At 32.5% G+C, this 13,328-nt stretch overlaps 2 protein-coding genes, 1 long non-coding RNA gene and 1 other non-coding gene across 5 annotated transcripts; 3 read left to right on the plus strand and 1 right to left on the minus strand.

Annotated features, from left to right (window-relative positions):
* The first annotated feature begins 135 nt into the window (after positions 1–135).
* Positions 136–1,470, plus strand: LOC104710284 (uncharacterized). The gene is made up of 4 exons (XR_754964.3): positions 136–479; positions 558–669; positions 785–1,000; positions 1,080–1,470. It is a non-coding gene; the product is annotated as an uncharacterized LOC104710284 (long non-coding RNA).
* Positions 1,471–2,208: 738 nt separating this feature from the next.
* On the minus strand, positions 2,209–2,280 carry TRNAT-CGU (transfer RNA threonine (anticodon CGU)). The gene has a single exon. It is a non-coding gene; the product is annotated as a tRNA-Thr (tRNA).
* Positions 2,281–7,130: 4,850 nt separating this feature from the next.
* On the plus strand, positions 7,131–10,056 carry LOC104710285 (agamous-like MADS-box protein AGL3). 2 transcript variants are annotated; one of them, XM_010426867.2, is made up of 8 exons: positions 7,131–7,815; positions 8,601–8,682; positions 8,772–8,833; positions 8,917–9,016; positions 9,122–9,163; positions 9,249–9,290; positions 9,366–9,646; positions 9,757–10,056. In XM_010426867.2, exons 1-8 carry the CDS (start codon positions 7,631–7,633, stop codon positions 9,851–9,853), a joined length of 891 nt encoding a protein of 296 aa, XP_010425169.2. In that variant the 5' UTR covers positions 7,131–7,630; the 3' UTR covers positions 9,854–10,056. The 2 variants fall into 2 exon arrangements, with proteins under 2 accessions (XP_010425169.2, XP_010425168.2); XM_010426866.2 differs by having other exon boundaries at positions 7,134–7,815; positions 9,754–10,056.
* A 299-nt stretch (positions 10,057–10,355) lies between these two features.
* On the plus strand, positions 10,356–11,884 carry LOC104710286 (universal stress protein PHOS32-like). The gene is made up of 3 exons (XM_087464738.1): positions 10,356–10,703; positions 11,252–11,340; positions 11,435–11,884. Exons 1-3 carry the CDS (start codon positions 10,385–10,387, stop codon positions 11,720–11,722), a joined length of 696 nt encoding a protein of 231 aa, XP_087320864.1. The 5' UTR covers positions 10,356–10,384; the 3' UTR covers positions 11,723–11,884.
* The last annotated feature ends 1,444 nt before the right edge of the window (positions 11,885–13,328 follow it).

A 13,328-nucleotide genomic window follows, 5' to 3' on the forward strand; every position in this document is an offset into this window, starting at 1 on the left:
TTGGACTGGAGAAATTAACAAAAAGGCTTCATCGATATGTTTGCTTAGTCGAATTGAAATAAGCCCATTTGAAATTAAATTCGGCCACGTTGCATAAGTTAACCATAAAGCCATCTTTGATCAGTCTTCCCCCATAATTGCTTCGTAACGCATATCTTCTTCTCTAACCTCTTCACATGTCATCTGTTAATATTCTTCTTTAAAAGTTCTATCCTCACCTTCTTTTCTCTGTTATAGTCTCCGTCCAGATTGAGATCTACTAACCTTACCCAATCACGCATCTCTCTCAAATCCGGTTGAGTTTGAATTCCAGGGAGGAGGATACAGGGATCGTATCATTCGAGTGGGGGGTTTTTTTTTTGCACAATACGGTTGTCAAGCGAGAGCTAGCGGAAGACGTGTTGTGAAGATGTTAATAAATTTGATATCATTATATTACTATCTCAAGTTTTGATTTATTGACTTAGAGAAACATAGAGGTTTGTATTTTTTTAAATGTCAGCTTTATGTTTTCTAAACTGTAACAGCTCAAGATCTGATTGATTCGTTCTTTACAGTGGATGAGTGTAAAAGCAGATGTGAGAGGCTCTGGTAACGATCAAAAACTGAGCACACCTAGGTCTAAACATTCTGCTACAGAGCAACGAAGAAGGAGCAAGATTATATAGGGTAAGTCTTGAATATGTACTCATAGATATATGATATGTAGCAAAAGCGGAGTTGGTCATAGAGTTTAGCAGAGAGACGAGACTAATCAAACATTGTTAATGGATTCCTATTGCAGATTTCAAATGTTAAGACAACTAATACCTAACAGTGACCAAAAGCGGGACCTTTCTTAACAGAAGATTCAGTCTCATCATTTCCTAATCACTAAAATATATTCTTTTAAAACTTTGTACATGTTATCGAGTATATTCATTTCTTACCGGAGAAAGCAGACAAGTATGAAACCTCTTACCAAGGATGGAACCACGAACCTGCAAAGCTATTGAATTGGGTAAATACAATCTAACATTTTCCAACCATACCTCATTCTCTTTCTACCGGGTTGGAAACTGAAACAAACAAACCTGTAGGAACCGTTGCTTTTACTCCAAAATTGGAAGAAGAGAAAAACAACGTTTCGGTACCGGTAGTTGCAACGGCACAAGGCGTTGTTATCGATCATCCTACAGCCGCAACATATGTGAGGACGAAGATTGGTCAAGCTCCAAGGCACATATGTTTCGCTAGAGATAAACGACTGATGCTGAGCTACGGTGGTGCAATTAAGTATCCAATATCGAACAAAGAAGATGTCTCATGTGACCATTGGAGTTTTAATGTATCCTCTCCTCTGTTTTCGTTTAACCTGGTGGTATAACATATCGTAATTCTTACCATCTTAAGCAATTATTGTTAAACATATATGTTCGTTTGCATATGTTTGATCCATTTTTTGCTTCGAATATTTTGAAGTGTTTGCTTTTTCCATACAATTATTTTATTGACATTGTTTATATATATCTTCCTATAGGTAAGCATTGATACATCTGAAGACTATGCACAGTTTTACTAAATATCATACACATTTAGTAGTAATAGGAATCTCAATGAAAGATTTGTGACTCAGTTCTTTAAATCCCTTTTTGATTCAAATAGTGTGACTCAAGCAAAAATACAACATTGGAGCTTGGAGGTCTTCTTAAAATCATATTTACACTTATCGTTACCTTTCTTTTTTATAATAAAATGAGGAAAGGAAAATATCTTCTACATGAAATTTTGAAAAGTAAACATCTTATAAAAAATATTTTTACTAACTATTACCAAAACATCTTAACCATTTATAGTCCACAAATTCTTGCATCTATACAACTAAAAATAGAATTAATAGCAAACTTTTAATGGCCCAAATACCCGGACGTAGCCCAGGATTATCCCCTAGTAAACTTTTAAATTTGGAGGTTTGGTAAATCAAGTTAATTTGTGGAAATGATTAAACTAGAACTCATAACTTCGTAAATAAGTATTTGGGCCATTGACAACAAAAACAGCCAAAATATACTGTTGACAGAAGGACATAGATAAGAGAATTTTTGGCCCATTTAACTAAAGTATTGATAAAACTAAGGATAATATAATGGCAAATGTATGGGTCTATGGGACGAGATTCATTAAACTAAAGTATTGATAAAATTAAGGATATATAATGGGAAATGTATGAGCCTCCGGTGAGGATTGAACTCACGACCTTTCGCTTACGAAGCGAACGCAATACCACTATGCTACGGAGGCACTCATGCCTTAAAGATATTTATTCCAATTTTCAATTAAAAAATATTATTTTATAGCAATTTAAAGTCATAAAAAGTCAAAAAAAAAAAAAAAAATTTAGAAAAGCAGCTTAATCATAATACGATATGGTGTGAGAAAAGTTGTCGAAACGATCAAATAAGATAAATATTAGAAGAGATGTAACTCTTAATCCTATATTTTAAAATGATTTGGAAATGGTTAATTTTAACTTGTGATTTTGAGTCAATTATCCAAAACGTTGATTCTCGCCGAAATGAGAACGGTTGCATCTTCCAATCTTGTGTTAACTTAAATACAAGAATGTAAAACTGTTATAAAGAAAATCGGAAATGGATTCGAAAGAAAGACATCACTTAAATACATTAACATTAACTAACATGTTAGTTATTATATAAGTGTCCATCATTCATATTCACAAACACAACTCTAGTTTTGGTTCAGTTCGCAACAGTTTTCTTTTAACTCCAACGATATCGTATCAAAAACTTAAAAGGCAGTAATAGGTCGACACGTGTCAGTCCAGGCACGTGATGTACGTATGGACTGTTCCGTTCAATCACCAACACATCCGAAAACAAAACTATTAATTCCGCCAATAAGAGATCGACACGTAACGTACTCTGTCCCCTTACATTTCAACCTGCGTATGCTTCCCTCATCTTACGTTGCCATTGTTAAAAGTGATGAGAGCAGCAGCTTAAAGAGACTGTGAAGAGTATCTCTTAACAAAAATACAATTAAAAAGATGTTATTGTCAGATAAATCATATTGAATGTGTTACGACTTTTTTGGCCAACCTTTACTTCGTGTGTAACCTCGTATTATGAACTAGGTTTAAAGTTACTTTTTTCTAGTATTTATATCTTCTTTTTCTTCCTTTTTCTATTGTGTTATTTTTCATAACTTTTTTTCTTTTTATTTTTCTTTCCAGAAATTTATTGTATATATATAGAGTAACAAAATAGTCTAGTGTCCAAATTAATATTAATCATACAATTTTATATACTTTAAATTCATTTTAGCTACATCTTGATATTTGGTAATTGATAAGAAGACGTTGAACATGAAATGATAATATATATATACTTACAAGATAGAGAGTTTGGATTCGAATTAAGACACACAATCCGGCTGAATTGTGTTTATCTTATAGTAGTCATAGTACTCTCTACTTAAATTACAATATGTAATATCCTCGATACATTATCCAAAATGTTCATAAATTTAAATAAACACTACAATAAAAGTTTCATCCTATATAGTTTTTGTTAAGTTAAATTTTCTATTATACGTAATTAATTTATTTTAATTTCTTAATTAGTTCACCAAATTTATCCCTTTGATGAATTAACTTGTTGCAGGGAGTTAGGGATGTTAAAAGTGGGTAAAAACCCAGTGGGTACCCGAAACCCATGCTTAAAACTGGGTTTTGGGACCTGTTTTTTCTCTAAGAATTTAAATGGGTTAAAAATGGGCAGGTACCCAAAACTATAAAGTCTTACACGGGTTTACCCTATCAGTTATGGGTACCCATTGGGTTTCTTTTTCTTTCTAATCACCTATACTTTTTTTTTGTCAAGTCTAATCACCTACACTAAACCCGCAAAATCACATTTTCCTACCAAAAACACAAAACACGAAAACTCGTTTTTCTGCCAAAATCGCAAAATTACGTTTTCCCGCCAAAACAGCAAAATTATATTTTCCCGTCAAACCGCAAAATCACGTTTTCCCGCCAAACCGTAAAATCACGTTTTCCCGCCAAAGCTGCAAAATCTCGTTTTCCCACCAAAACTGTAAAATTATGTTTTTCCGCCAAAACTGAAAAGTCATTTTTCTGCCAAAACTGCAAAATGTCGTTTTTCTACTAAAAACGCAAATTCTCATTTTTAAATATTTATTTAAATTTAATATGAAATAAGCAAATTATGAAAAAAACTTTAGTTTTATCTAATATATAATAATAAATTTTGTTTTATCTATTTAAAACAAAACTCTTTAATATATTTGCTATTCTTTATTTAAATTATATAAAATTATAAATTTTTGAAAATTGTTATAGATATAGTAAAATACACAAAATACATAATATAAATCACATTTGGTATCAAAAAGTTAAAGATAAAATTATATATAATATAAAATGCAAAATACATCACATAAGATAAATGATTCGGGTACCCACGGGTTTACCCGCAAAACTAAAAACACATTCGGGTTTACCCACTAGAACCTAAAACCCATTTGGGTTTTCAAACTTGGGTTTTTTCTGGGCAGGTTTTTTTCGGGTTTGGGCTGGGCTGGGTTTTTAAACCCACGACAACATCCCTACAGGAAGTAAAGTGTGGAAGCCATTTCTAACCAAGGGTATATATTTTCGCATAAGTTAATTAAGAAATATATAACATGTAGTACAATATTTGAAAGAGATTCCAATTAATACTAGATGCTGCAGAAAGCCAGAAAGTTGTTAGAAGTTTGTGTCTCAACATTTTCAAATGCCTATGCATATGGTCCAAGGTGTAACAACTAGGGTTTTAGCCCATCATGGGGTCTAATGTAGCTCCAATTTGTTAGTCTAAATATGCAGAAGAAGCCTGCAACCATCAGAGATGCTACGATTCCTGTATTATTACGTCTCGTGTTTGTAACCTATATATACGGCTATACCCAATTAACCAAAAATATATAATAAATAGTTACATGGACCGTATTATATGGACCTACGGTTTTCATTATCTTGGTCTACAAAACAATATAAAATGATAATCGTACATCCAATGGACCTCTCCCCCAACACAAGATAGAATTGCTAGTAGCTACTAGCTACCCCCAAATATATACATAAATGAACAGAAACAATAATCCAGTTTCTGAAATTGACTACTGTTTTTTCTTGCAAAAACTATTCTTCTCCTTGGTTTTTTTCTTTCTCAACTAGACCTTTTCTTTTTATGTCAACCACTCAAAATAAGTTAGCCAACAATCACTTATGACAACATTAAGTAATTTGTGGAAATATATATAGAGAATGGTTATCACGACTATTAAAATTAGAGATAATTTCTCAAGATATTTTAAAGCTATCTACCTTAACTATTCATCCATATAGCTGATGGAATAGAATATTAAAAGTATTCTCTCGTATTTGTTCTTTTTTTTTTTTTAGATGTTTACTAAAGCATCTATCTATATGTTGCATATTGTAATAAGGTGACCACTTGGAACCATAAAAGAATGGTGGAGGGATAGCGAGTGCGTAGATGATAAGGATCATTTTTTACTTGATTATGATAAAGATAAGATATATACATCAAGTTTCCATCAAGCAGATTAATTAACAAAAATGACAAAAAAAAATATTAACCAAAAGATTTTTTTTTTTTTTTTGAAAGATATTGAATTGATGAATAGGTTGAACAAGATAACTAAGATGTACCAAGTGAAACATGAGTCAGCAAGCAAGTTTTGGAAAAGAGTTGTGTGAGACATGTCACATGAGTAAATTAACAACCATCATCATCATGATGTAGATATATAGTATAAGATGCCATGAGAAGAAATGAGAAAAATAAATTAACCTGACACATGAAGCATCCTACAAATTAACCTGTCAAGCAATTACCGAACCTTTTTCTTTAAGTGAAAAAATAAGATAAAAACTATTAATTTGTATTTAAAGCTAGAAGCATCCTACAGAAAAGTTGAAAATCCTAGGAATTTGAGAGCTTAACTGTTCACAAAAAATTCCTTAGTTTTCCTTTTTCTTGCCATGATAAATTGTGTCAAGCATCTATGAGTCATTGTTATAAAAAATCTGAAACCTAGATAGTCATTATACGTGAATTATACTGTATCTTACGAAACTCGATTAACAACTTTAATTTGATTAGACATGATAATCAAATACATCGACCTCCTTTAATTTAGAAGGGAACCTAAACACGAAACCCCTCTAATTAATGCTAGATGTTCATATGGATCTCACACATCGATCTATTAATGTCAAAAATAATCCTTTTTCAGTATCTAAACTATACTGGCATATATAAAAAGACATATATATAGTACACGTGAAACGTAAAAAAAACTTTGTGAATAAAATTTCTCTTTAAAATAGAAAATAGTACGTACTATATCAGATTAACCATTTCAGTGTGACATAATTTGTTTGCAACCGTATAGATCCATTCGATGCATTTAAACGATCGTGAAGTAGCTGTCATACGAAAGAATCTGTTGGCAAGAGAAGGCAAAGCAGAAGAAGAAAAACAAACATATCTTTTAAGAAGCCTATCATATTCTTACTTTTATTCACAAACAATATTTGCATTATAGTGTTCTCTACATAATCTAAACGTGTCAATACGTGGACAAAAACAACTTTAAATTTATTTACTTCTTTTTTGATTTTACGAACATATATAACCAGATAAATAGATAGGATTTGGACTTATGAATATGCTCTATTTAAAGCATCTGTATAGGTTATATATAGAATCTTTTTCTTCTTTCTTTTTTTGAGCATATTATTAAACTATGGACTAGATCTGATGAAAAAAAGCAATCCATTTATATAAATATATGGCATAAATATGTCTATCTTCAAATCCAATGGAGGAGGGTGAAAGAGAAAAGTTAGAGCATTTTGTTTGGAGTAGATAGAGAGAGAGATATCTTAACTCTCCTTAGAAAAGTACTAGGAATCAATTTTTATTTTCTGCCAATAAAAACAAAAGATGTATAGAAAAATAATAATAAAATATTATTCTCTGATGAAGTAAGAATAAAATAATGTGGTATATATAATAAATCACCAATGTAATAGAGATACACATATGACATACACACACAACTTACTTTTCGAATTTATTATGATATATTTTTATTATCTTTTTTAAAAAAGGAAAGTTTATGAGATTGGGATATAAGTTTGGAAGCTTTTATTTGGCCAAGAATGGCTTAGCATCTGCAAAACCAACACAAAGCTCTATATTCTCTTGAAAATCATTCCAACAAAAGAAGAAACCTGAAACACAAAGTGGCCCACCACCACCACTACCACAATCTCCTTCTTCCTCCACCAGCCACCAGCTACCGGGACAATTAAGTGATGAGGAAACCAATTCATGCCCTAGATTAAGAACCAGAATCCTTTTCAGACAAGATCTACTACACTCTACACATTTTCACATGTACTTATACACCTTTATCTATGTGTGTGTGTATATAAAGCTTCACTTGTGGCTTTAGGGGTAACAAAAAAAAAAAGAGGAAACTTTTCAGTTGGGTTTTTTTTTGGTTTCTTGGTGAGAAGAGAGAGAGAGAGATGGGAAGAGGGAAAGTAGAGCTGAAGAGGATAGAGAACAAGATCAATAGGCAAGTCACTTTTGCAAAGAGAAGGAATGGTTTGCTTAAGAAGGCTTATGAGCTTTCTGTGCTATGTGATGCTGAGATTGCTCTTCTCATTTTCTCTAACCGTGGCAAGCTCTACGAATTTTGCAGCAGTCCTAGGTATAATCTTTGATCTTTTAATCCACTCTTCCCCCAAAATTTGTATTTTTATCCACTTTTTTTATTTTTATTTTTTAGATTTAGGGTTCTAATTCTTAATTAAAAGTTAAATATGGAGATATGAAAACGTTGTCTCTTTCTTGATTTTGTTAGAATTAATTAGCTAGATGATTATTAGGGTTCATTTCTTTTGTTAGCTAGTTCTGGGGTTTATTATGCACAAATCTGGCTCCCAGAGAGTGATACCCATTAAGTTAACTAAGGATGATCAAATTTAGTTACAAGGGTCGTCTTAGGTGCTCTAGATGATGATTAAAGCTAGACACAGATTGGATAAAAGAAAAGCAAAAAAAGTACATTAGTTTTGTGTGCAGAAGCTATATAGCACATAATAATATAGTTAAGGCTTACACATAAGATTTGAGTGTTTCCGAAGGTTTGATCCAAGTTTCCAAAGAGACAAAGAATTGACCTCTGGATCTACACAAAGCTGTAAAGATATATATAAAAAATACTTTGACTACTTCTTTAAGTTAGTATCTCTCTCAAGTACTTATGATCTTATTAAAGTTAAAGTTAGAGACAACTGTGATGATACTTAAATTTCACAGTTTTCCTTTTGCTCATTAGAAACAAAGTATTCTTTATTGTTTTTTCTCGTAGGGATAATTTTCAAACTTTTTTAAGTTCTTGCTAAAACATCATGATGATCACACGAATCTTGATATTTTTGTTTTTTTAACATAGAAATTTTTCATTTGACCAATATTTGTTTTTTTGTGTAGTGGTATGGCGAAGACGGTTGAGAAGTATAGAAAACATAGTTACGCAACAATGGACCCAAATCAATCAGCTAAAGACTTGCAGGTACACATCTTTTTTTATCTTAATCAGTGGTCAGAGACTGACCGCATTAGTTGTTGAAGTTGGCCTTGATTTTTATCTTTAATTGGCAGGATAAGTACCAAGACTACTTGAAGCTCAAATCAAGAGTTGAGGTTCTTCAACATTCACAAAGGTACGTAGCCTGATTCATAACACATTTTTATAAATGTAAATGTAAATTGCTTCATCCTATTTGTTAATATGCTTTCTCTCTAGGCATTTGCTTGGTGAAGAGATAGCCGAGATGGAAGTGAATGAGCTTGAGCAGCTAGAACGCCAAGTAGATGCATCACTAAGACAAATAAGATCAACCAAGGTATATATAGGCTCACAAAACTAATGACAAGTTTTTATTCTATATAGTTTGGTCTTGAAAGCCATTTAGAACATGTACCAAATCTTTGTTTTATTTCATTGCCAGGCTAGGTCAATGCTTGATCAACTATCTGACCTCAAAACTAAGGTACATACACTTGTATACACAATACGAGTCACAGAATGTCCAATAATCTCAAATAAAACACACTCTCATATTCATCAATTTACAGGAGGAAATGTTATTGGAAACCAACAGAGATCTTAGGAGAAAGGTAGCTATCGAAATCTTCCACCGCAAGAAATTGAAACCTTTGAGATCTCTTATAAAATTCTTCTCTCTTTCTCAGTTGGAGGAAAGTGATGCTGCGCTTACACAATCAATTTGGGGAGCTTCTGCGGCAGAACATTCCCAACAACAACAACAACAACAGCAACAGCATCAACAACAACAACAACAACAACAACAACAACAACAACAACAACAACAACAACAACAGCAGCAGCAACAACAAAAACAGCAGCAGCAGCAGCAACAACAACAAGGCATGAGCTCTTATCAAGCAAACCCGCCAATTCAAGAAGCAGGTTTCTTCAAGCCTCTACAAGGCAATGTAGCATTTCAAATGAGGTATTCACAAACAAAAAACTAAGACCCTTGAATTTGGTTTTCCTTATATATTTTGTCAGAAACATTTAACCTTTATATGTGTTTCATTATTGTTTTGATACAATTAGCAGTCATTACAATCACAATCATGCTGCTATGACAAACGCAAGAAACTCTGCAACAACGTCACAGAATGTTAATGGTTTCTTCCCAGGGTGGATGGTCTGAAACCATCATATACATATATGTGTGTGTTTTTATAGATCAAAGATCATTATTGCTTGTGTCCTTTATTTTTGCCAGAGAAACATTTTTCATTATTACAAACTCTGTTACTATAATCAAGGGATTGTAATGTCAAACCCCAGATCATATCATTACTTTTTTTGGCTCTCTTGAAATATATAACATTGTTATTGAGCTTTTTTACATACAATGTTTTTTTGGGAGCTTTTTATTTTCTTTTTCTTTCTTTTTTTTTTGAATATTATATTAAAAATTTTGGATTCTGAAACAAGTAGTGCTCTGCATTTGTATCAAGATTGTGATGTGGATAACTAAAATGTATATAAAACTATGATAATTTTGCCAAGTTGGATTATATTGAACAAGTCCAAAACATGCTTTTAAATTTAATTTTTCATGGTACGCACGTTCAAGAAATGGCTCCAACCAAAACCAAACACAAACATAACAGTATTTAAAACACAACGAGAATGTCTCAAAGAGAACAGAGAAGAAACACAAGAAACTCAGAGAATGGGGAAACCAGCTGGGTATTGGGTGAATAAGATCAGGACATCATTCAAAGGAGGATCATCGTCGAGCAAATCATTAGACGAAGGAAGTGCTTCTGGTTCAAAAAAGAACGGTTCGAAGCATAGTAAGAATCTGAAAGCAGAGGAAGCTAATAAGAATGGTGAAGGAGCAGTTCAAGTGGAGAGTGGGAGGAAAGTGATGGTTGTTGTGGACACAACTTCACAATCAAAGAATGCTCTTCAATGGGCATTAACACATTGTGTGCAAGATGAAGACAATATCACTCTCCTCCATGTTACAAGAACACCCGTAGGACAAGGTATCTATACTAATAATTTTATATATACTTTATGTCTTGAATTCACTAAACCTCCAAGTTAAGAGATGACATGAACCTTAGAGCCAAAACTGGAACCATATTCTATCTTGCCTGAATAAAATATGAGAACCGACTCTTTTGGGTTATTAGGCTAATCGGGCCTCAGATTTTGTTTTGCGCTTGTGCGGCCCAATGTCAGTTTTTTTTTTGTTTTTTAAAAAAAAAATCTAATTTTAGGGTGCATTGTTATAAGTGTTTTTCATAAAAACTTTGTGTTAGTCTTACAGATTGTTAATTAGAAAAAGCATAAATCTAAATTAATTTTCTTTTTTCCACAAAAAAAAAAAAAACGAGAAAAACCATTTATTTTTACTTTTTTTTTTTTCCAAATCTCATTGAACAAAATTTTCGGTCGTAAATTTGATTTTACTATTTCCGTATTTATTTTGTTTGTTAGGAATATTTGGACCGGAATTGACTAAGCCGAGAATTAGCATATGCTTTGACATAAGTCTCTAATTAACTAATGTGTATACTATGGTTAATAGCTATAGATGAGACACAAAGGGAGAGAAACTCAAGGGCTCATGAACTAGTTCATCCATTGAAGAACTTTTGCCAACTGAAGAAACCTAACGTAAGCTCTCTTGGTTACAAACGAACTGATATTGATGATTCCAAAGTTCTCCTTCTTTGACACTAGAGTTAATTTGTGTGGGTTTTATTTTCAGGTCAAAACGGAGATAGTGGTGGTGGAGACGGCAGAGGAGAAAGGGAAGACGATAGTTGAGGAAGCAAAGAAACAAGGGGCAGGCGTTTTGGTTTTAGGGCAGAGAAAGAGAACCTCGAAATGGCGCGTAATCTGGAAATGGCGTGCAAAGGGAGGAATGGGAGGAGGAGTTGTTGAGTATTGCATTCATAACTCTGATTGTATGGCTATTGCCGTAAGGAAGAAAAGTAACAATGGAGGTTACTTGATCACCACGAAACGTCACAAAGATTTCTGGCTCTTGGCTTAATTTTTTTCATTACACCACACCACGTTGATACCAAAACCCTGTTTTATTTTGTAATCGAAACGAATCTTCTAAAAAAATACATGTCCATGGATATGATTAATGATTGATGGTCTGTATTCGTCAAAAGAATTAATTTGATATCATGTAAAGACTTATTTGTCAGCGTTTGCTCAATTGTGTTCAGCATCAAAATATAAAGCTTTATCAAGATTCAACAAAAACAAAAAAAGCTATAAGCAGATGAGAAGTTACATATAGCAAAATGATTTTATTATTGGTGTTTCATATGAAACTATCTTATCATATTATTAAAGTTTCATCATAAGAAGTAATATAAATCGAAGTAATATTATCACTTCAACATACTACGTTCATACGTTGCGAGATGATTACCAATTCCTATATTTCCTCCTCCACGCCCGAATTGAAACCGGTAAACACATGTTTTGGCGACAGCTCCGGCGGTGATGACTGAAGTTGTGACGGCGGTTATTGTGAAACTGGCGTTGATGCCTATTAGAGCGAGAATACACAGGACTATAATACCAAGGAGACCCATGAGATTTGATTTATCTTCTTTATTCTTCTAGTTTTTTTTGGAAAGAGCAATTATGTGATACATATATAGTTGAATTGTTTGCACATATAGTTGTATTGTATGGAATACTGAAATTTATTGCCTCATTGGAACAACGAATAATAGGAGGTCAAGATTTGCTTGGCTGATTTATTGAAAAATAATTTCAATTTTCTAGAACAATTCAGAGTTGAGAGGACTCGAGGATTTTGTAATTGGATGATTCTGTTTGAAACTCGTTTCGGGTTTCTAAGCAAACGTTAGATACACTCTTGGAAAGACGTCTTGGGAATTTGAATGTTTTTTTTGTTCTGTTGCCTTCATAAATACCGATGTATACATTCATTTATCGAACCAACCGCTACATTTTTGTGTTTTTTTTTTCCATTACAATGACTGGACAGATATAAATTACAATTTTAAAATTCTAGGTGTTTGAAATATCATTTAAAAGTATGTGCATGGTACAAAACCTTCTTCTCATAGTGATTTTAAAATAAAAGAAGAAAATGTTGTATCAATTTGCTTCGGTTTGCATGGAGTATCAATTTTGTTTTGCTTCTGTTTGCATGTTGTTGTAGATTATGTTTTCTACATGTTATATCTGAAGATTTAAGACGTACTCCCTCTGTTTCACAAAGAGTGTCATTCTGGAGTATTTTTTTTTGTTTCACAAAGATTGTCACTTTATATTTCCAATGTGATTTTTAATATCAAATTTTCAAATTTACCCTTAACCCAAAGCTTTTTCTATTAGATTTAAATGAGAAATTGCTCATTAAATAGGGGTATATATGTATAATTCAAATTTTTCTTAATTTGTGTGTAGTTGGTCAAAATGACACTCTTTATGAAACAGAGGGAGTATTTATTATCACAGTAGGCCCGTAATATTCAAACACATATCTATGTTTAAATTTAAATATATATGAATGCGTAATCAAATACTAAATGTTAGGAAACAGAACATGAGAAGAGACATAAATAAATGATTCATCATATGAAATCTTTATATTATTACTATTCCCT

The sequence above is a fragment of the Camelina sativa genome, chromosome 9 (genome assembly GCF_030686135.1).
Source record: "Camelina sativa cultivar CO46 ecotype springtype chromosome 9, ASM3068613v1".
Classification (NCBI taxonomy): Eukaryota; Viridiplantae; Streptophyta; class Magnoliopsida; order Brassicales; family Brassicaceae; genus Camelina; species Camelina sativa.